General features: G+C 36.4%; 1 protein-coding gene across 6 annotated transcripts in view; it reads left to right on the top strand.

The window, feature by feature from the left end:
• LOC121854154 overlaps positions 1-22,909 on the top strand; it is a 102,666-nt gene extending 79,757 nt beyond the window's left edge. For 4 of the 6 annotated variants that reach the window (XM_042348582.1, XM_042348581.1, XM_042348580.1 and 1 more), the window contains 11 exons: positions 142-1,186; positions 1,311-1,461; positions 2,140-2,364; positions 2,742-2,900; positions 3,329-3,459; positions 3,955-4,090; positions 5,082-5,259; positions 9,658-9,799; positions 14,605-16,063; positions 18,299-18,501; positions 20,422-22,909. In XM_042348582.1, coding sequence (XP_042204516.1) covers positions 142-1,186; positions 1,311-1,461; positions 2,140-2,364; positions 2,742-2,900; positions 3,329-3,459; positions 3,955-4,090; positions 5,082-5,259; positions 9,658-9,799; positions 14,605-16,063; positions 18,299-18,501; positions 20,422-21,163 — 4,571 coding nt within the window. In that variant the 3' untranslated portion in view covers positions 21,164-22,909. Of the gene's footprint in view, positions 1-141; positions 1,187-1,310; positions 1,462-2,139; positions 2,365-2,741; positions 2,901-3,328; positions 3,460-3,954; positions 4,091-5,081; positions 5,260-9,657; positions 9,800-14,604; positions 16,064-16,970; positions 17,065-18,298; positions 18,502-20,421 lie in introns of those variants that run through there. The other 2 variants (XM_042348584.1, XM_042348585.1) reach the window with 2 other exon arrangements.
• The last annotated feature ends 1,440 nt before the right edge of the window (positions 22,910-24,349 follow it).

Below are 24,349 nucleotides of genomic sequence, written 5' to 3'. Positions count from 1 at the left end.
CAGCAATGGTCCCGGAAACTGTTAAGCTTTATATTTCCTATCATGGCAAATTTAATTTCTCAGTTTCATGAACACTTACAACCATATACGATATTCTGATTATACATCCTAGTTTATGGTTTAATTTCTTCCCTATTCTAGATGAAGATGGGAGTAGTAACTCTCGAAGCCAGAGCATGGGGGCTGATGACAGTTCTTCCCCTCAGACTGCAGAGAAGACAGACTTAAGTGGTCATGCCCTGTACCGCTGTGGGAATGAAAGTTGTGAGTACTCAAGCATATGTCAAATACAGCTAAGGGAGCACCTTCAGGTATGTGATCTGGCTCAGGATTCCACCATTCTGAAGTGCTATCATTGTGGTAAACAGTGTCGACATTTAAGCACTTTATTTGATCACCTACGTGTTCATGGACCAAAGAGATACTATTGTGGAGTAACAGGATGTGATTATCGAGCAACAATGGTACATTATTTTAAGAACCACATGAAACAAATTCACCGGTGCTCAGGGTTTAAACAGTTGTTAAAGGATCCCAAGAACAGAGATCCAGAAACTCAAGAATATGTGGTGTATCCCAAAGACGCTGTACCCCCTATGAGAGAAGGACACAGGAAAAGAAAAAATGAATATAGCATTGAAGATATTCATCGTATTCCACGTGTACACATTTCCTATCACGACCTGAAGTGTTATCATTGTCAGTTTACAACTAAAGTGAGATTGAATTTAGTGAAGCACATAAAGCTTCATGAGAAACATCCTGATGGTATTCCAGAGAGATTATATATAACTGGTGGTAATTCCACTCCCATTCCAATGAAACAACCAATCAATCCTGTACCATGCCTTGATCGCAAAGAATTGATGTTTGACAAAATGATGAACTTGGCCGGTAGCAGTTTTGAATATAAAAAGAAGAAAGAAGACACAGATTTCCGAGCTAAGAACCCAATACCACATGAGGAATATCTGAAGCTGCCAAAGTTTGTTGCTGAAGAAAGGCTTTACTCTTGTGGCATTGAAGGTTGTAACTATCTGTCCTGTGATGATATGATGTTGAAATACCATATACGCACTCTTCATGCTGACATCGCATCTTTCCCCTGCCCTCACTGCACAGAGCTGTCAATTACTGTGGAGAAAATGAGCTCTCATTTCAAACTTCATGGAGAGAGGCTTTTCAGGTAAAGAATATTATTGATTTTCAGTGCAACACTATACATTGGTTTCAAATATGCTTCTAATTATTAGCCAGATTTCACAGTGAATTACTATTACTTTATTTTACTGAAAGAGTTAACATTACAGGTGTGGCTGGTGCTCCTACATCTCGTGTAGACGGAATGTCGTCGAGAGACACATGAAGGATAAACATCCCACAAAGAAACCGTTTGACTTTGTTATAAGGGAACCTGATGACCCGGATGCACCAAAGAAGATGGAGGAACAGACATCTGAGGTGAGACAACTATATAATATCCTTCTTTTGTTTATTATATACTGTACTGTATTTGTAGTCCAATTGTTTTTGCTTGGATAATGTTTTGGGTTTTAATGTATTAGATACACTGTAGTTCCTGCTCAATGGGAGAGGTTGTAAGTTAAAAGAACAAGCAAATCTGCTGTGGAATGGAAACCATATTGGACAACAGAGAGTTTGTGTTGCTTTTCAAGGAGTTAGAATATATGTACAGGGGGTATATATTTAATGACATATTCCAAGATCTTTGAATGGTTACAGCAAGACTTGTGGATCAGTAGTTCGGTAGAGAGGATGGATCACTGTTTTTGGGAGTACAGTACAATACTGTACTGTTGATGGAACATTAGATTATTTCCAAAACAAAACAACTATGAAAGACTTGAAAAGAGAGGGAAATTTTCCAAGAGAAATTATGAAATTTATGAACCGAGTACAAATGTTTTGAGAATTATTACTTAAACTGTTAACAGAGACATATTTTAGACCTTTTTTGTGGAATGGGAATACCACAGCAGAACACAGCTGTTACTGCAGTCAGAATGAATAAAAGGATCTGGTCACTTAGTATTATAGAAAGAAACTCTTAAAAAATCAGAATAAATTATTGATGTCTATATTCAACTTCATGTTTATGTTTTGATATTTTCTCTTCAGCATGAGTCCGTACCCCCCGTCCCCCCACCAGTTCTGCAAGATCCTCAGTGGCAGTGTGGTCTGTGCAAGTTTAGTTCTGTGACTCAGCAAGAGATGGTTAACCACACCAGCTTAAAGCATGCCATTAAGAGCCAGTTCAAGTGTGGGTACTGTAGTGTCAGATCGTCCGTGCGCACTAGTTTTGATGCTCACTTTGCGGCCAAACATCCATCACAGCCTTTCAGGGTCAGTTTTTTATCTCTTTGGTAATCTATATTAATGTAGTTGACAAGTTGGCTTGTTTTCCTCACCCTTCAGTTTATCTTAATTTTCACTCTGTCCATTTTTCTACTATATTTTCATATGATCTCTACTGAGGCAACTATATTCTTGAAGCATTCTAATGATTTTACAGTTATATTGTCAGTCACAAGAATGATTCAAGTCATCACCAGACAGTAGAACTATTTACAGAATACTGTAAATGGTATTGCCATGGAAGCCACAAATTTTTCTTGTAACTTAACACATTTACTTAGTGAAATTTTTAATCTGCATTTACCTAATAAATTTATAAATATTACAGTTTTACGGTGTTATTAATATTGTTATTATTATGACAGGTACTTTGTATGTACTACCGGTTGGACTCAGAAGACATTGAGCCTTTACATCAAGGAGGCACACAGCACACCCATGAACCTCTGTGGAAGCGTAATGATCCAGAACGTATTCGACATATTCGTGGCATTTTGATTGAGGATGACCCAGAAACTAAAAAGGTACAGTATATTTGTTTTTGTTTTTTAGAAAATTAGCTTTTATGATTTAAAGTAAAAGATTTATATATAACCTGATTAAGTTGATTGGCTTGCTCTCTGTTTTTCATAAGGTAAAGAGGGGCTACTAGTGATACTAACTGGATCATTCACTAAGATCACACTGATGAAGATAACAGCATATCCTGTTCAAGTGTTATTTATCCATTTAATAAAAACAATTAAACTTGTAGATTTAACACTGTACTCAAAGAGCTTCTATTAACATGATTTTTGGCATTTCACATTTAACTTGGATTGTGGTTCAGTTGTTACCCAATGAGTGGAAGGTTTTATAGCAGTTACTACTTTTATTTTTAGTTAGGCATATTCATGAATAAAACAAACATGCCTTCTTCTTCTTCTTTATCATTGAATATTGTGCATTCCAGACTTGGTTAAAGCAGACTGGAATAGGGAAACCAGATAAAGAAGAGTTTGTTTGCCCAAGATGTGGCTCTTTTAAAACTTCCTGTATATCCACCTTCCGTTCCCATCTCTGTAGGGAAGCGGATTACGACAGGTAGAGTTCCTTTATTGTTTATTTATGCTTTTAGTACATCATAGTTTTTCTTAATTTTATATGACTGTACAGTAGTTTCATAGTTGTTTATAGAAATGCCTTTTTGTAAAATTCCATATTTGTGCTTCTTTAGTAAATATAAAACTTGCCGTAATCTAAGTAAAGATGTTGAGAGTGGAGTGTAATGAAAAGCGTTGCTTGTGAACAACATTTTGCAAAATGGAATGGCGACGCTTAATATGATGAATTGGTATTTTGTGAAATATGTCTGAATTTTTGCTGCCCCGTTTGTTGCCTGGGCATATGAAGTTGATTCCTGGGACAGTGTCAATCAAACTGGAAAGTTTTACCCATGTAACAATGTACTGTACCAAATTTATAGGCTAGTCTAGCATTCCAGGGGGGGGGGCCTCCATTTTAGTTATATCTACATGTGTATTTGTAATTTTCTATAAGATGATAATGTAACTCAGATTTGTGTTGGTATTGTTTCAGATATCAGTGTGTGGAGTGTGGAGTGTGTAATGCCCTCCTTCCCAGCTTACAGCGCCATTATACCAAGACACATCATGCCCCATTTACTAATGAGAGCTACCTCAATCTACCTGTTGAAGATGAAAAAGAAGGTTGGGTAAGTTTGTAGAAGAAAGATCAAGTAATTATGTATTAGAATAGTTTTTTTAATTCTTATTTAATTATTTTAAAGTCATGGCTGTTTTATGGTGATAAACATGAAATATTGACAATATGTATCACAGCAGCTTATCACTTCTAAATAATGTCACAGCAGTCTGTGTCAATTTGTCACCTGGCTAAATCTGCACAGGGCACTCACTCTTTCACTCCACTGCATCTGCCCATATTCTTTCTCTCCTCTTTTTTAATACAATACAATATCTAAATTATAATGAATTCATTGACTAGGTAGAGCCATGTTGAAGACATTGTATAGAAAAAACATACAAATAATGATAGTCTTCACAGAGTTCAGTAAGTATTAGTGGAATGTATATGTTTCGCTCAGGCCGGCGAATGTAAATATGAGCTCGTTGTCATTTGATTAATGTGTGTGCATATCAGATATAATGGAAAATGTTAAATGGCAATACAGTACTTCAAGAGAAACTGATTACCAGATACTTTAGCAAAAAGCTCAAATTTTTCTGGTCGCATTTTTAAATTTTTTAAGAGATGGTATTCAGATTATAAGCATAGTCTTGTTTTACAGTCATTTTTCACACTTGCCTACGTCACACCTTTATCCCATGTACCTTTTGCAAATATCAAAATAATTTTTTTTCAAACAAACCCAATTGAGTATGTGTTACAGAATGGCCAACATTCTCACAAACAAGCTGGGGGCTTATGGTGACCTATTGTAAGTTGCTGGTGTGATGAGAATTTGAGTAAAAATTTGACAATCTAGTATAATTCTCATTCAATGTTACTAAGATGGTGTCATTTGTGAATTAGCTGAGTAATACTGATTGAGAATTATAATTGAAACCATCCCAGTGGTATTACTTAAGGTTATCAACTCCTAATTTTGAGAAACAGTTGAGTATTATATTAATGAATTTGGTCTCAACATACTTATTATAACTTCTGTAACTCTTTACTAGGTTGAAAATGTTATCAGCCGCCAACAACAGCTAATCAAGCAGTGGCGAGAGAAGGGTTGCGTAGAGACTGTTTCTGAACCTGCTTCATCTCAGTCTGGAGCATTAACACCTCAACATGCATCTCCTGCCAAAACTGCAGCTGCCACACGTCGCTCTCTGTCAAACCTTGCACCTTCAGGTAAATTTCTTTTTGTGGTTACTAAGCTTCATTTATGAGTAATTCATATATTTTTATATACGGAGGTGATCATAAGTGCATCACTGTTTTGTGTGTTTGTGAACTGTGATGACTGTTAACACTGTTGTTGTTAATGATAAAATTATGAATTTATCATTGGTATGCATGTCATACTCTTGATGAGTGAGAAGAATTAGTTATAAAGTACTTGCCAACAAGAAAATTATTAGCGGGTTCTAGATTTTCTTAAAAACTGGGACCTAGGAGTCAGAAACTGGTTAGGTCGAAATCAAGATCTAATTCTTTTATAATTTCCTTCGTATGATAATTTTTTTTAGATTTTTATAAAGAACAGCTGATCATTTGATCACTTGTATAACTTGCCTCTTTGCTGTAACAACCATGTCAGTGTTTTTCAAAATGAAATAAACTTTCATTTGTCATCTAACCTCACAAAATTTAATTAAGAGAACAAGTTAGCTTCTTGTCTCTGTATTGAAAGACCAGATTTATTTATTTATTTTTATTTTTTATTTTTTAAATATCAGTTAATGACAGATCTTGTGTAATTTCCTTGAAATTTGTTTGAACAAGGTTCCTGGCAGTAACTTCTACAGGTGATACTTCTGGAACCTTTATTTGTCTCAAAGTATTTTTTGAGAATAGTCATGATAATTTCCACCATTTATTTCCCTTTCTCCATTTTTAAGTCATCAGCATTCTCATAACATTTTCTCCCTGTTGTGATTGGTCAATTGGGAGATTTTTAAATCTATGACATTTGGGTTCAAGCATCCACAAAGTGCTGAACCTAAACAAGGCAGACTTGATTCTTCTCCCTTTCCAAAAAATAATTAAGAACCTGACAAAAGAGAGAGACCGTACAGCATGGAGAGCTGTCATCAAGTAGTTGTGGCTAACCCACTTAATTGTGGAAAATGGCAACAAGATGTTGATGAAGATGTGGTGTGAAGGGTTTTGAGACAATATTTTAAAATTTAGCATGTTGCTAGCCCAATTAAATCTGAAGGAGATGCAGTATCTTAAGTGGGTGACATTTATTGAGCCTTATTCACAGCAGAAATTTGCAAAAACTGAACACCAACTACATCATTATACTTAGGTCTCAACAGTTTCTGACTAATGGCCTTAGTTTACAGATTTTTAGATCCCATTAAATATTTTTCCTTAAGCTTCTCAGGCTGTTGATATTGTTAAAATGAATTAATTTATTTGATTTATAATGTACACATCATTTGATTATGTAATTGCTACCACTGATAATGTTCTGATTTGTTATCTGCAATATTAAGTAATGTACTGTAATGTTGTTATGTACTTCCATCAAAGCACAAATAGTCTACAGTATCACTTCTTTGTTTATTGCTTTGTGCATGGAAATTGTGTGTGTTGATGATTGAACTGCTCATTCTAATTTTTTAACAATACATTAAGATCACTTTCAGCAAATTGGAACGTTCCTCTTTAGACACGTCTGAACACAACGAGTAAAAGTATATATTGTAACCATTTAGCTGTCCTCTGCTTGTATCTTTGACACTACTGAGTATTAAAGGAAGGACAGGGGTTCTCTGTCACCCCCCAACTTGGCAATGATGCTTGTCACTCTAGGGTTACATTTTTAAAAGGAAACTAAACTTTTAACATTTTGATGAAATTTTGTTGATTTTATTTCATATATTTGGAAATAGTTTTTATTGACTCCAAATTTTTTTTCTTCTTGTTTCTACAGTTTTTAGTAATGTTAGGAGATTTTATTTCATATTCGCTCTATTTATATTATTAACTTTTATCAAGGCATGAAAGGTTTTGTTTTTATTACTTGTTTCCTTAGACATGAGCCTTACATTGGGAGGCAAGGCACCATGAAGAGGTTTTTAAATAACTTAATTGCTAGGTGGGTCATCTTGGGGCCTGTGTCATCAGGCAGCTGAGTCTTGGGGTTTAGAACCTATGGTAACCCCTGAAATAATGGCTAGGAACTTATTAGAAAATTAACCACACCTATAAACTATAAGTAGAGCTCTAAAAAAAAATTTGAGATACAGGTGTTGCCATTTAAATCAGAAAGATATCATGTTATTACTACATCAGCAGTGTACAGCCTCCCAGTCACTTGTTTGTTCAAAGTGTAAGACCAAACCAACAACCCCTAAACTAGTCCTAGCTATAGTCCCACTGGGTGTGAATATCTGTTGCACATGCACTGGTTCCAGCAGGGATTAGGTAAGTGCTTTTGTCTCAGTCATTGCACTTTTGAAGGTACTGTAGTAAATGTATGATTAAGCCACAAAGTCATCATATTTCTTCAGTGTGAGGTAGTTTTCCGAGGCAGGAATACACCATCTTATATTTTTATGGTGTAAGCGTGTTCGAGTAACTGTGTATAACCAGTTTGTGTGTAGAGGGTTGAGGATCATATAAACCTTCACCATCATCCCAGAGGACAAGTCTTGGCAAGAAGATACCCTAAAAAGTGAGAAGGCTGTTGAGTTCATGCTACTAAACAAATTCTTTTTGCTTCTGCTATGGGCCAGAAAATGATGTCACAAGGGTCACTATTTCAGATCCAGTCACACAACCACCCCTTCACTAATGATTTTAGGGGCACACCCCATTGTTGTTTTCACTCGACCACAATGAGTTGTTCGCTGACATACCCTTGTTATTCCCCCCACTCTTTTTAGGGGTGGGGTTGAAGACTGGAGGGAACTCGCCTGATAATTATTGGGGGATGGAGGGGTAATACCGTACATTCCCCTTACTGCAAGTACAAACAACAGTCCTACTTGTGGCTCAAAACAATAGGTTATATATGTAGCCAGTGCTCAATTCTCTGTTGGCCTAATGACTGTAGAGTGACTCACTGGACAATGAAAGCAGCTTATAACCACTATTGGTATCCTACATCCAACCTTTATGTGGTTATAAATTGATGAGCAAGAGCAGTGTGTTGATGCATCATGTTAGATAAACTACCCAAAGCCTGAACCTCCTCTGTGGAGGAAATAAGCTCATGCTCCCCATGTTCTCTGTGTTCACAATGTGGTTAACTTTTTTACAGTTTGGTGGGAAAGTTATAAATATGACATTCTTCATAAGAGAACTAAACTGGCTTTCTCCACATGCCTTGACTCAGCTCTGGGATCTTATGATTTTCTATATTGGATAATAAACATATCAATGATGAGTCACTGCAGTATGTGTTGAACCTTTTCAACTGGATATAGCTGGAGGGAGATCTTCCAACATGGTGACGGTGACTTCAAGCTGCTGTTCTCTCCTTTGTAAAGTTAGGAAAGGAGTATCTGTATCTTGAAAACTACAAACCAATATCACTGAACTTCATGCCTGGGAAAGTTGATGGGAGAAGATAGTTGATATCTGATTAGTTAAGAATTTAAAACAAGGTGCTTACTCAACCTCCAAACAGCACCTTGTGTGTAGTTCTCCAGTATAGAAAAGTTGTATGACTATACCTGGAGACATTGTATCCTAATAGAGTTCTTTAAACAAGGATTTTCCGTTTTATGGGACCCTTTGTCTCTTTTCCACCTATTTTTTTGAGCTCTGGTTATAACTGAAAGATTGATTAGTCCTTTGATTAGCTCCTAGCCATTATTTAAGGGATTACCGTGGGCTCTAGCCCCATAAACTCAGCTGGCAGAATAAAACAGGATCTTCTGTCCAGCTTCTGTTATAAAATAAGGTTTCAGATTCAGCCAGTCATTTTTAACTGATCAACAGAAGTGTCATTTCATGAGTTTTAAGTTAGGAAACAAGTATGTATCCAGAGAGAGAACATTTTTAATTTTTTATGTATATTTACTCTATTGTTCACCAATTTTTATTGTAAAAGACTTCATAGTGTGGACAGTTTAAGTCAGTCATTTATTTTATACTGTAATTTTGAAACATAAATTATATATATATATATATATATATATATATATATATATATATATATATATATATATATATATATATATATATATATATATATATATATATATATATATATATATATATATATATATATATATATATATATATATATATATATATATATATATATATATATATATATATATATATATATATATATACATATATATATATATATATATATATATATATATATATATATATATATATATATATATATATATATATATATATATATATATATATAATGTACATGGCTGTTGATAACATGAAAGGTGTGTGAATTTATACTGTAGTCCCCTCTTCCCATTTGTTTGAATGTTACTTCTATTCTTAATAATTTCTATGAAAAATAATATATGGAATTATATTTAATGAAGCCCTCCCACTCCTCCCACCTACCCCTGGTGTCCCTCACTCCCAATACACTAGGTGAGGGCTCCCCCCAGCAAGGTGGTGTTGTGCTGCACGACTCGGGCAGTGAGCGGGGTCGATTCGTCTGTGACACATGTGGGTGTGAGTGCCGATCAGCTGCTGGACTCAAGAGCCATACCACTGCTATGCACCAAGCCAGGTCTGCTGATGATGTGATGTGTAGTCTAAAGCACTTAGCGCTAGTGATGCCAATACCAGCATTGATGAAAATTTCCTTGAATCTTTTGCTATAATGCAACAGTCAAAAGTTACCTTTGTAGTGTTATTGTGTAGTACAGTATAAAGTTTAGATAGAAATTAGAAGTGAAATAATACCTTTATCTGTGTCTCGATATAAATAGCTTATTCGTATTATTACTTCAACTTAAAGCCAACAAAAACAGGCCTTCCTGAGACACACAGATACCCATGATAGTTATTTTTTCAGCTGTTAAAGAACTTCAGGCACTCGAAAGTTTTACCAAAGAATATTGCACATATGATAATTTGATTATATCGATGTGTGCATTTGCGATGCTTAACGGTGTTTGAAAGTATCCAGGTTGGTACCTCAACCTTGTGTATTATTGGAATTAGTCCTCAGGCTCATCTTCAACGTTTTATGGTCATTTTTCACACTTGTGTGCGCTAGCCAAGAATTATTAAATCTCTACAAAATGAGTCAGAATTGAAGATGGTAGTGTATTTTCTTCTCTAAATTCTGTTTCCATTTCAATGAAAACTGACCATCTTTTTTAAGGAGATTTGGGATTGGCTCTAGATATTATTAGTTGGACTTAAATGATCAATCCTGTGCAGTAGTTTGGAGTTGCCAGAATATATTTTGTGTTATTTCTAAAATCAAAGGAATAACTACATGTCGTGCTCAATAAAATTGTGCCAAGATTATTAAAGGAGAGTGCACAGATAACAGGGACAGAACTTAATTGCAGAAGACACCAAAACAAAAACAGGCAAATTGCAGTAACCAACTAGAATCACTGCAGCATAGATGCATCACCAGGTTAAGGTGCCACCCAACAAATGTGTGGAAGACAGTGCATACACACATGAAGATTCTTGAGTAAAAGTTAAAAGTTTCTTCAGAATACTATAATAATTTCATATTACTGGAATTCTTCCAAGAAGGTGTTATCCCAGACCTTCCTGGCTAATGTAGTGTCTTCAGCTTATACTACCCATCATTCCTGTCAGGTCTCGTGATAAGACTTTCCATTTCACATGCAAAAATAATCAAATTAGTCCCAGTTCAAAATGAAATTACCTGGCCTACTATAAAATAAAATAAATGAAGCCGATGCAATTTGATCACTCCAATTAGTTTAAAGAATACTCTATCTGGAGGGAATAAAAGTTTCCTCAGCAAACATCTGGCACACAAGCAGAAAAAAAATAGCGGTACAAAATATAGAAAATCAGAGACAGTGACAAAGAACAGACACTTAAAGAAGGTAGCGTGCAGTGTCTGGCTTACAAATTGGCACATGCAATTTACAGTAGAGTTTAAAGAAAGAAGCCATTGAAGTTTGAATTCTTTAAATTCTTATTTATTCACTTAACAAAATACTTTAGATGTTCAAATGGGTTCTAAAAGTAAATTTTTATTAATTTTGAATTGTAATAGTTTTGTAAATTTGACGTTGTACTGTACTGTAATGATTTAGATATTTAAAAAGAATTACACCTCCGAGATAATGGTTCGGATTAATTGGCCTTTGCATACTAAAAGTGTTTGATGATTCACCGTAGGTAATGATGGTTTAGTTACATCTGTATTATTGGGTATCTTTGGCTTCACCTACTTCTCCCTTTCTTTTGTGGGTCCATAAGGTATTTCTTGGATATTGAATGTTTTTTTTTTCTGTTATCTAGTTCATTACTGTTCTCACTGTTTCCATTCTTTTAGACACTTGTTTGTTCCACATGAGTTGCATTGGCTATGTGGATTGCAATGTTTGTTCTATTTTGCTCTTTCAACTGGGAAGTTAAGAATTATTTATTGTGTAAACTGCTTGCCCTTAGATATCCTGCTTTGAATTTCCTTTATTGAAATATTTATATGTACAGTCATATACTGTACACTATAATATGTATTTATAAGCTAATACTTTCCCATTGAAAAAGTCAACAAGTGGAATTCAGTTCTGGAGACATAGCTGACCAGATCAATGAATATGAACTACATCAGTACCTGAGGCACAATTAAAATCACTTTCTTTCGTATCAAATAACAAAGTTCAGTAAAGCCTAATTATCTGAACATATAAACCAGTAAGTGTTAAAGATTTTTTTCATTTAAGTGGGAGTAAGGTGGGTGACATCCTTATTGTGTATTGGGATAAGGGTGTATGTTGTGCTGCCGGGTTTTGTCAGGCCAGTAGAGGCTTTTCACAGATACCAAAAATTATTTTATTTTTAACCGTTAACCAAAAATAAAGACATATTGTCAGTTTGTTACACATTTACCAAAGGAAACAGAGGGTAACAATATTTATGTTTAGAAAATGAAAAAATAATGGTTGTAGGCAATAACATAATAGTTGATCAAATTGCAGCCATGAGGTATTTATTTATTTTAATTATTTATTAATCTTTAATTTCTTATTGGATCACAACATAATATCAACAATGCCATAATTTTCCACTTTTAGTATATATACTGTAAGTGCATAGGCATGATTTTGATATGTGGGGGAGTGGTACAAATTCTAATCAGTCGATCTAAAACGAGTGTACCACAGAACTACTTCAAGTGTACTGTGGTATTAGAATGTTGTTTACAAAACTTCAGATGCTAAAGGAAGATGAAAACCCTCAATATTTTATTATGAATCTCTTTGCCAAAGGCATTTGAATCTGAAATATTTGATAGTCCAACAAATGATAAATTCACTGAATAAGTACATTTCTTTCAGACTAGTATAGGTTTCCCGTTATGTGTAAATATATGAGAACTGCTCTTATATTGTGTGTTGTAATTATCCATATAATTTATCTATCAGAACTACTAAATTACCAAAAAATTATTGTGTGGAGAAATTATTCAAGTATCTAAAAATACAGCTTTATTTTGGGAAACCAATTCCTACTGACATTTCAATTTAATATACTGTATTAGAAAGAACCTATACAGTTTACTTGTTGAAGGAGCCAGAGTAAGAACTGTACATAATATTTCTAGACAAAAATTTCATGGCTGAAACATGAGTGTCCAATACATGAGTCAAACACATACATTACCTTGGGGTGATTTAATGTCTGCCGAGACCTGGTGGTACGTAGACAAGTTTTGGTGCGCAGCTGTAGTCGCTGGAATTATCAGTTACAAGCAACTCGTGCGCCTTGCTAAGAAGTGATTGGCTTGCTGGCTGTGCATTTAAGGCACTGTCTTGATAACCTTCACTGATACCTGAGCTATGTCATCAGGTAGCATGGCCAGCTGATTTTGTAGCTTTTCAAAGTCAAAATCAATATTTTGTACAATAGAAGAACTCTTCTGGCTGAACCTCCTGTCCGTCTCTCCTCTTAATGAATCAAGAACCTCATAGTACTGCTGCCAAACACAGTTTTGTACATCAGTCATTTTGCGATATGACGTGCCCTATGACAATACCGGGGATCAGTGACACCTGAATCATTCATTACTTGAGCAAAGAACTCGTTAAACCTTTCTTCACTTCGAAACCTCTCCATATAGCACTTGCAGACATAGGCTGTTTGAATGGCATCTTCCCTGTAATATGGTAGACAACTGTTCCGCTGCAGAAAACACAAGAAGAGAAGCAAACCAAAGTAGGTCTGAAACAGTGGGTGGACATTTTGTCATCGGTCTATTGAATACCATGTTACATTTGTAAAATTTAGATAATAATGTCTTTATTTTGGAGGCATGGTCACGTTTGTACTGAACCAGTGACAAAATGTCCCAGAACTGTCTGAAACTTCCCCTTCATAGCAAGGTGACCACCTGATTGATTAAAGTACTCATCATGGCTTATCTCTTAAATGGTGGTCATGTTTCTCAGAGAGTTGCATAGTTCTTTAAAATTTCTTCTAGCACACCAGTTCTCACAATGTTGGACATAGTGGTTTGATACTTGGTGCAGCAGTTTCTCTTCTTTTGTTCAGAAATTGTCTTTTAGGGAGTATTTAGATGGCTGCACTAGCTTTCTGGAGAAATTTAGGGCATCATGGATGCATTTACATTCTTTGCTTTGGCCTACAACATTTAAGCAGTGGGCCAGACAATGAACAGCCAGGACAGCAGGAACCTCATTCTGAATTGATTTAACCACTCAGAAGCAGTGTCCTTGGAAGTTTATTGCACCATCCTAACCCTGTTTTTATAACTAATGTCTCTGAAACATTTGGACTATGATGACTCTTGAGGCTCACATAAACAAAGATGGCAGCAATCTTGTGCTTTGTTCTTGAGGTGAGGAATAAGTTTTCTGGTAAACCGTTGATGCTACTGTAGTGCTGTACTGGTTGAAGGTGAAAATTGATGCCTCAGTAGTGTACAGGTGTTCTCCACTCACCACTTGTGAATCTTCATCAGCTCTATTTTTGTTTCTTCTATTTTTTTAATTAATATTTAAAAATTTGTGTGTGTGTGTGTGTGTGTGTGTGGGCGCATACTACATGCATGCATAATGTTCAAACTTCATATTTTTGTTGTGTTTTTGCTGTTCCATTTTAAAAGGTTTACTGTTTGAGTATTTACTTTGTTTGATAGTAATGTACCATTTTAATATATACAAAACATTTAAATAAATTTTTATTTTTAAGTTGTGTTTTTCATCGTCACATTACTGGCGTGTGTCTGTCAAATATAATTCATGTGTTCCAGGATTTTTGAAGGTTAGTTATGAAAGTTGCAGTTCTCTTTAAAAAAAACGTTCTTGTCTTATTTAATCTAATTCTTATTAATGCTTTACTTTCTAGGTTCAAGTGTCATTATTGTCCATTCGCAAGCAACAGCGAAGATGCAGTGAAACAGCACAGTAGTGTCAAGCACCCCAAGTTACAAAATGAAGTATTAGATGTGTCTCAGCGTTGCAAGGTCCAAAAGGCTGATGACACACAGCCCAATAATGCTGCTTTAGAAGAGATTGATGTATGTGAAAATGACAGCCCAGTTTCCCCTTTAAAGGATGAAACTCTGCAAGGAACAAAAATAAAAAGTGAAGTGAAATCAGGCAGTGAGATTGGTGAGGGCATTGTTGAAGGAGCCCTTAGTGTGGAGGAGTCACCTGAAGTGATGAAGGTTTGTCCATACTGTTCATTTACAACAAATTCATCATCAAGACTAAACCAACACAAACGCAATAAGCATGCGAATACTCGCTTATTCATGTGCTCGTACTGTAATGGACGCTTCAACACAAAAATGGATGCTCTTCGCCACCATAAATGGAAGCATCAACAGCTGAAGCCAGACATCACCCACCTGGAGGCAGATGAGGCTCTTCTTAAAGTAGAAGGTGAAATTAATAATAAAGGAAACAGCAATGAAAGCTCTTTACCATTGTTGCCTGTTGGCAGTAGATTACCCAAATTAGCACCAGGCCCAAAACCAATGAGAAACAAGGCAAGAAAATCCTTTACAAAGCCACTTCTCTCTTCAGCATCTAGACAAGTACAAGAGTCTTCAACCAGTGCATTATCAAACATCAATACTTCTTACACTCTCCCAGTTGCTAGTAGTGAGTCTGAGGTTAGCTATAGTTGTTGTCATTGTAATCAACGATCAAATAAAGTAGTTATGGATGAACACATAAAGAAACAACACAGAGATCTTCCATATCAAGTAAGAAAGGAAGAAGGAGATAAGATATTTACTGAAGTGCATATATATAAGTGTGTACATTGTATTGCAGAAAGTATATCACTTGCACAGGCAATGGATCATTGGATTCAGAACCATCCCTTGCTTGATTTTAAATTCAAAATGGTTTTACGACATTCTGGAGAGGTTTCAAATCAGGTAGTGAGTAGTACAACTGCTGATAAAGAACCACTAGAAACACCATCAGAAATGGATACAAGTGGTACATTGACACTAGACACTGATGTCAGTACAACTGATAGTGGAATTAATGCAGCAACATCCTCAGCTATTGCCTCTAGCACTGTCATCACAAGCAGTTCAGAGAACCCTAATAAAAAACCATTGGTTATTTCGAAACGAAGAGGAAGTGGTAAGGATATGAAATCTCCAAATAGGTATAGCATAGACACTGAGGAAGAGGAACAAATAGAGGTCACTGAAGCAGTAGAAGATGAGGGTGAAACTCTTGTCCAGTCAAGTTCTGAAACAGAGTGTGAAGATTTGATTTACAAGTGTGGTCTGTGTAAGAAGAGCAGTGAGAAGCTAGAAGAACTTCAGGCACACATGAGCAAAGTAGGTATATTTTAGATTGTTTACACATGCGTGCTTGCACGTGCACACACACACAATTTAAAAAATTATGTAATACCACATAAATCATAAAACTAAAATCCCACTGGGAAAAGATAAAATACAGAAAAACGAGAACTGTTCATAAGACCTTACCTGAAAACTCAAAACCTGACATTCACCACAGCCTGTCCTTATAAAACCTCGCTCTGTAATTGTTTTTGTCAATGCTGAAGAGGCCCATGGGTTCTGGTCAAAACACACAGTGCTCTCACCTTTTTGGCATTTCATCTTCTCCTACAGTGGGATTTTAGTGACATACAGACAGACAGTACATACTGGTATATAATCTGAGGGGAGGGACTAGTACCCTTACCTTGTTTTATTCATTCGCTAAAGAAAAAAAATTAAAAAGAGCAAATCACAGTGAGATATTTGAATTGTGTGTGGACGTAATCACTGACTGAAATTGATGAGTGAAAGCCTGAATACACATTTATGTGTGTAAGAGAGAGAGCTGTAGTGTGAAGTTGAAGTGAACTAGAAACAAGGCAGTGGAGTTAAATCATGGTGCCTGAAAGAGTAAGAACAATAGGTGGCAGTTCTGTTAGAGTGAAGAAATATGGGTCGTGTAATTGAAATTAAGGAAGTGTAGCACAGAGTATATTGCATGGAAAGCTGTAGTGTTGAGAGGTAGTGAAAGAGATGGGGGATTTAAAAGCTAAAAGTTTATGAAAAGGCAGTGGAGGGGACTGGGATAAATATGGAAATGGAGGTAAACAGTACAGTAGTAATGTGTGCTGAGAGAGGGTTGATAGTGGAAAATATATGGTTCAGAAAGAGAGAAATTCTTAAGCACAGTAATGTGAAGGTGGGATAATGAGGGATGAAGAATTTCCACTTTTTACAGAGCCCCAGGGCTGAGTGGATACAGCGCTCGCCTCCTGTCCAAAGGGTTGCTGGTTCACGCCCGGGGCACCCCCAGTTCACCCAGCTGTGACTAGGTACCTCACTTTGCAGTTGGGGAAGTGAAAACAGTTGAGTGCTGTTCTGGTCACATTGCATCTTTGTGTATTGAAAAGTCTTAGTTTTCATTGTGCTTTATTTGCACTATCCCCAATGGGCTGCCAAGTTTATGGGACCCACTTCAGAGGTCAGTTCTGAAGCCTGCCAAAATCCATTGAAAAGGTATTATAAGTGAAGAGTTAGGTAGGTGTCTGTGGTCTATGATGACAAGTTCAATTTTGTACTGTACTATGCTCAGTTTCTGGCTGCTGTCACAGGATTGGGTTGGGAATGTCCTTGAGGTTAAGAGGAAGATGGAGCTTCTCTGTATCCTTAACATTCACTAGCTTGGCTTTCATTATTAGCATGTTTATGGGACATTGGGCATCATTGCCACCACAAGTAAAGACTTTGTTTTACAGCTACATTAGTTTATAAAATTCATGGGAAGTATGTAACAATGGTACACATACAGGTTGACAAGAAAATCTTATCCAGTATGAATATGTTACTGTGTTACAAATGCAAAAATAACTCCTTATAGCTTGGGGGGGGGGAAATGTTTCATATATGTTCTTGTTTTGTACTAGATGTCCCCAGTTGCATTATAGAACATTATTACGGTATGCAGATAATGGACGTGTCAGCAAGTGGAAATGATGAATTATACCACAGATTAACAAATGGAAATAATTATAACATTTTCTTTGTAGATATTTACTGAGAAATACTGTACCTTATCAAAAGAGATAGGGATGTCCCAGGGATTTTTTTCAGCAGACTTAATTATATAGATGATAATAAAGAGGAAAAAACAAATTGAAGTGGACAGAAATGATGTGCTTGTGTGCCAGAGAGACTATCTGGATGTATTCAGGTAGTGTGGATATGTTGAGAAAGTGGCAGCGTGAAATTGAGTGATTTTTGTGGGAGGACATAAAACCGATGAGAGATTTTGGTTTGTTTGAAAAGTGACAAGTGATCCAATTGGATAATAAGCCATATTTTGGTAGAGGTTTAAACACAGTTGAACATATATCAATTTCAGCAGTAAAAGTGAATGAATAACAACAAATGAAGGTAAAATGTGCAGGTGTTTGCTCTTTGTTCCAGCCAACCTGAGTAGGTTTTAAAAAGCTTTAATTAGGAAAAGAAAAAATTTCTAGTTTACACTTTGCTAACTTGATTTTATCAAAACAGTATATGAGTAATTTATACTCTTTAATCCATCAGATCCATGCCGATCGAGCAGTTAAGGTAAAGAAGATACGCCGTGAAGTTTTTGAACAGCTTTATCGTGCTGAATATGAATGTTGTCATTGTGGCGAACGAGCCCGACATCACCCCATCCAGCGTCATCATAAATCTGCTCATCCCAACTTACCTTTGAAAATTACACGTCTGCCATCAGCACCAAGAGAGAATATATACTTCAGGTCAGTTCAACTCAACTAATTCCTGTTCCTTGGTGTTTCAGATGTTCCAATTCCTGATTGTTTGTTTATGCCAAGTCTTATTTGTCCTAGTACGTAATTCAGATCAGATCCTAATTGTTGCTTTAAGGAGGTTGGCGGGGGCGGATCCAGGGGTTGGGGGTCCGGATCCCCCCCCTTTTCATCAGATAATTCAAATACATTTTCTTCAATGCAATATTGTACAGTATATCTCCAAACTTGCGTTTTTACAGCCTTTTCGCAGCATAAATAACACCTTGATCCATTGGCTCTATGACAGAGGTGGTGTTGGGTGGCAATGCCTGGCACCTGATCCTTCCATCCCTGCTACACAGCATTATCTAAGAGGATGGTAGCCTTCACTTCATCAGATCTTCCACCTGCTTATGCCTGATCTCCACCGCAGCATGTTTGATACACCAGTCTGATGTTATGGCTCCTGTAAACCATACATTCTTGGAGTTATAGTAGTGGATAGGAAGCTTGTGCATAATGTCCTTGATTACACGAGGTCTCTTGCTCTTTCCTACAACCACAGGTTCTTACCAGACACACGCCTTTCACTTCTAGAGGCTTGTGTATTTTCTGGTAAAGTTCTCCAATGGAGTCCAATTTCATCTGTTATTGTACAGTTTGCTTAATTGAAGGTTTTTGGTTTCCATTAAGTCCTTCAACTTTTTCCTAAATGATTCCACAGCATCAATATCAGCGCTGGGCATCTCATATTTTCTTATTCACAATACAGTATTGTGGTGCCTTCGAAATCTAAATAACCAACCAGCACTTGCATGAAAATCCTTTACATTCATATGTTTTCTAACTTTTCAGCAGCTGCCGGGATTTCCACACTTTGGCTGCTATTCCACTTGCACCATTTATACACTGCTTCTTCCAAGTCCTCATTCTCATAATGCCAGATGTTTCCTGGTCCACATTAAATTTCGAGGCATATTTGTTCAGGTTATCTTTCGATTTTTGTATATCTGACACTGACTGCTTTGAAATTCCATATTCAGTTCATTTTTGAGGGAGCAGCACCTTTTTCTAGCTTTTCAATCACCAACTTTTCGTTCACTGTTAAGGTTTCAGGCTTAACTTTCTCACCACCCTTATGGATGCCAAACACTTTATTAGGGGTCATTGTTATTGTCTAATTTTTCAATAATAATGTAAAAATATGTATGCTATGTCAGCCTACAACATAATCACATTACTGGCAGTGTCAAATAAGTTTCAAAATAAAGTTCAGCACATCTATATGGCAATAAAACACAATCGATGGAGTGAGAAAGCACAAGTGATGTTATCAGGTGCGACGCTAATTTATGACTGATCACGTGATGCGTGATATATATATATATATATATATATATATATATATATATATATATATATATATATATATATATATATATATATATATATATATATATATATATATATATATATATATATATATGTATATATATATATATATATATATATATATATATATATATATATATATATATGTATGTATATATATATATATATATATATATATATATATATATATATATATATATATATATATATATATATATATATATATATATATATATATATATATATATATATATATATATATATATATATATATATATATATATATATATATATATATATATATATATATATATATATATATATATATATATATATATATATTCTGCATGGTGTTTGATTTTGAAAAACAGATTATTTTCAGGTTGACCCAAATAAAAGTTTGCCAGTATAATTCCTCTCTACATTCCCGTTTGTGTCCTCTTGCCTCTCTATTCCACTATATCTAAATGCAGCGTACGTGTGTCTTACATTCTTTCCTAATCTGGATATTTATAAGTAGAATGTTATTTTCAACAGGTGTGATGTCTGTGGGCATGTGGTAAAGAACTTACAGTCGATTCGTCAGCATATTCGCCGCCACCATCCTGAGGCAGATGAGTTTACATTCTCCAAATTGACTTTGGGATCTCCAATGCGGCCTCCAATGAAGCATCCTTTTAAGTGCAATTACTGTGGTGATGTTGGTGAAACAGTTCAGGAAATGCAAACACACCATGCCTTTTTGCACTCACATCTGGAGTGTAGTATCACAAACTTAATGGATGAAGCTTTATCATCTGTGCACAGTCCATCCACCAGTCATAGTTCTGGGGAACCAAAACCTCCAGTATTTGCACCAATGCCTGCAGTGTGCAAAAGTAGCCCTGCTCAGAGTGGAGAGTTAAGTAACCCCCAAATTCCTACAGCTGCACCCATTGTGCCAATGCCTAAACATAAGAATACAGCTAGAAAATCCATTCCAACACTTGTAAAGCATGCAGTAGCCAAGATGTCCACTTCCAAGCTACAGCGAAGTGTAGTAACAAATATTAGTGGTGGTGGTGATGATAATAATGATGATAATGATAGTGATGATAATGAGCCTTTCAGTTCTTATTGTGTACCACAACCTCCTCTTGAATTAGAAAATATTTATGCCTTTGTGAACCTTGGTGCAGGAGTTCCTATGAGGCTTACAGTGCAGCAGCTACGGCGACTAATTAAACTATCACCTCAAGTTACAGTCACCAACATTAAAAGTGTAATGAAGATTACGTGAAGCATAAATTTGTTATGTCTTTTTAAACAGACTAGAAACATTGTTGAAAACTATAGGTAGCCCTTCAGTGTGTATAGAAACAGATGCCATTCATAAAGTGGTACAGTAAAAAGTATTTTCATCAAGTGATCCCATGAGCTCTGGAATGTTAGTCTTTGAAATAATAAATTCCAAAGAATTATGATACTGTTTGCACATGCTCTCAGAAGTATAATGTGCATGGTGAAAATTGAACAAACTTACCTGAAACAATATCATTTTAAGATCAATTTATGGTGCTGAAGTTATGAGCCTAGGATAATCTGTATTGTTTTTGTATTATACATTCTTTTAAAATCTCATGCATAACAAAGAGTACATGCCAAATCACTTTCATATATGAAGTAATTTATCAGTGTTTGCTTTTTGTTGGTAATATGTTTAAACGGTATCTTGACATGGAAAAGTGGATTGTTTTTAAATTGCTTAAATTAAGCATAAATTAAATTAAGGAAATGTGTCTTCCTATAACAAAAAAAAATTCACCCATAGCATAAGTTATGTTTCTGTGATAATCTTCTTTATGTTTTTTAAGTCTCAAGATTTTGTTTAGTGTTTCTATGAATCATATGTTATGTATACACTGGGGAAATAAGTTATAAGACTGACCACAGTGAGGATTTGGTCCTCTGTTTATTGTTTCAGTAAATGTGGAGGAATATTTTCTCAATTATATTGACTGTATTACTTACTGGAAATACTCACATATTCACATGAATTAATTATTGTTGTGGAATTTGTGGTGTCTTCGGTTTTAACTGATGATGTGTAACACAGTCAGTAGTGGCTATTGCTCAAGGCCAATGTACTTTTTTGCTAGCTCTGGTGTGGGAGCACAGCTCAAAATAATTTAATGATAAAGGCCATGAAAATGTAAACAAAGCTGAGCATGACACAAATTTTGTGCGAATGTACATGATTGTATTACTGAATTATAGTTATTCCCTTCATTTTTGAAATAAAATGTTTTCCTTGTTATTTATTCATTCCTTGTATGAATACGATTAAAAAGTTGGTACAAACATTAGGAAGATATGATTTGAACAGTTCCTAGTTGGATTTGGTCTGCTACATTTTTTTATAGTGAATAGTTGGAGACAACATAGTGTTAAGTTTCAACCTGTGCACTTCCACAATATTGATGGTTCTTTGACAGTACTGAACACAATTTTGTAACAGTTCTTTTTAGTCATATACAATAATTAGATACCTCATTCCAATGTAATACAAACTTAAAATATATGATCTTGTTTAAAATATACTGTAAATATTAAGTATGCTGCATCATAATATTTATTTTAAGGTACTGTAATTTTTAAAAATTTAAGAGGAGTGGTTAAGATTAAAAGTTGTCACGAGTTGAATGCTCTGAATGGTGCCCATTAGTGTTGAGGCCAAGATTTGGACCAGCTTAGTAAAGCAGTTAGCTTTAGGATGATGATGGCATTATATAAGAAAACCTTTGTTAGATATTATTTGTTTGTGATTGAATGCTTTTGTAGTTGGCAACATACACAAAATTGTAACATTTCTTAAGTACTGTACTACTTGGATATGCTCTATTTCCTTACACGAAATCATTCCTCTTTGTACCTTTACTCACATTCATGACACGAGGATAGCATCATTTGTATGTTCCATATCATAAGGTCAGTAATTTGATTTTTCTGTACATAAAATAAAATCATATTTTAGTTGATCTTCTCATCAAGTTTGTTTACTAATATCCTTGGGAAAAAAAATATATATATATATATATATATTCTATATTATATTATATTATATATATATATATTCTATATTATATATATATATATATATATATATATATATATATATATATATATATATATATATATATATATATATATATATATATATATATATATTTACTTATTTATATTTTTATTTATTTATTTATTTATATATATATATATGTAGATCGACAATCGAAAAGTGGATAAGATAAATCTTGATAAAATCACACAGGAAAAGGGGAAACAATGGAGCACCTTAGCTTTTGTCTTTAAAGACATTTTCAAAGGCAACTCTACATACACCCATCTAACACCACACACCTGCTCTTAGGGCTACCTTTCAAGAGCAGTGGTGCCCCCAGGGGCGGCGGCTGTTCCAGGGGTTCTCTCGGGTCGCTGCACTCTCAGGGGCGGCAGCGCTCCCAGGGGCCCTGCTAAGGGCGGCGGTGCCCCCAGGGACCCTCCCATGTGCGCAGGCCCCCCTTTAGGATCTCACAGGAGCAATGGTCCTCCCAAGGGTGGCAGCAGTGACCCCTGGGGCCCTCCAAGGGTCAGTGGCACTCCCAAGGGCCTTTCCAACGACTGGCATTCCCAAGTCCCTTCCCAGTGGCAGTGGCGCCCCAGGGGTCCTCCCAAGGTCGATGATACACAAAGGGGCACTCCAGGAGGCAGCAGTGCCCCCAGAGTTCTAAATAGTGTAAAGAGAACTGCCCAAAAGGGACTTCCAAGGGGCGGCAGTGACCCCAGGAGCCCTCCTTAGGGGCGTCAGGGCTCTCATTCGGGGTGGCAGCGCACCCGGGGGTCCTCCAAGGAGAGGTGGTGTCCCTAAGGGTCCTCTCGGCGGGGCAACAGCGCCTTCAAAGACCCTCACAGGTCAGTGGCGACCCCAGAGGCCCTGTCTGGGACGGCGGTGCCCCCAAGAGCTCTTCCAGGGTCGGGGGCGCCACCAAAGGACCCTTCCAGATCGATGGCGCCCCCTGTAGCCCTCCCAGGGACCCTCCCAAAGGTGGTGGAGCCCCTAGAGGCATTGCCAGGAGTTGTAACACCCCTAGGGCCTGTGGTGCCCCAAGAGCCCTCCCAGGAACAGCAGGGCGCTCCCAATGGGTAGCGGCATTCCCAGGTCCCTCCCAAAGAGGGTGGAGGCCCCAGGGACCCCTGCAAGGTGCTGTGGTAACCACAGGGGCTATGGCACCCCAGGGCCTTCTCAGGGATGGCGCCGCCCACCGGAGCCCTCTCAGGGTTAGCGGTGCTCCCAGGGGCCCTCCCAAGGGGGCGGCGACCCCAGGGGACCTACTAGAAGCGTCTCTTCGCAGGATCCCTACAGCTTGCTTGGTCGTGGTGTCGTACATATTGCATACATCCAACAATCCCTTACTTAACTATAATTGGT

Source organism: Homarus americanus, unplaced genomic scaffold (assembly GCF_018991925.1).
Source record: "Homarus americanus isolate GMGI-L3 unplaced genomic scaffold, GMGI_Hamer_2.0 scaffold13581, whole genome shotgun sequence".
Lineage (NCBI taxonomy): Eukaryota > Metazoa > Arthropoda > Malacostraca > Decapoda > Nephropidae > Homarus > Homarus americanus.
This window is presented reverse-complemented; position numbering and strand designations above follow the sequence as displayed.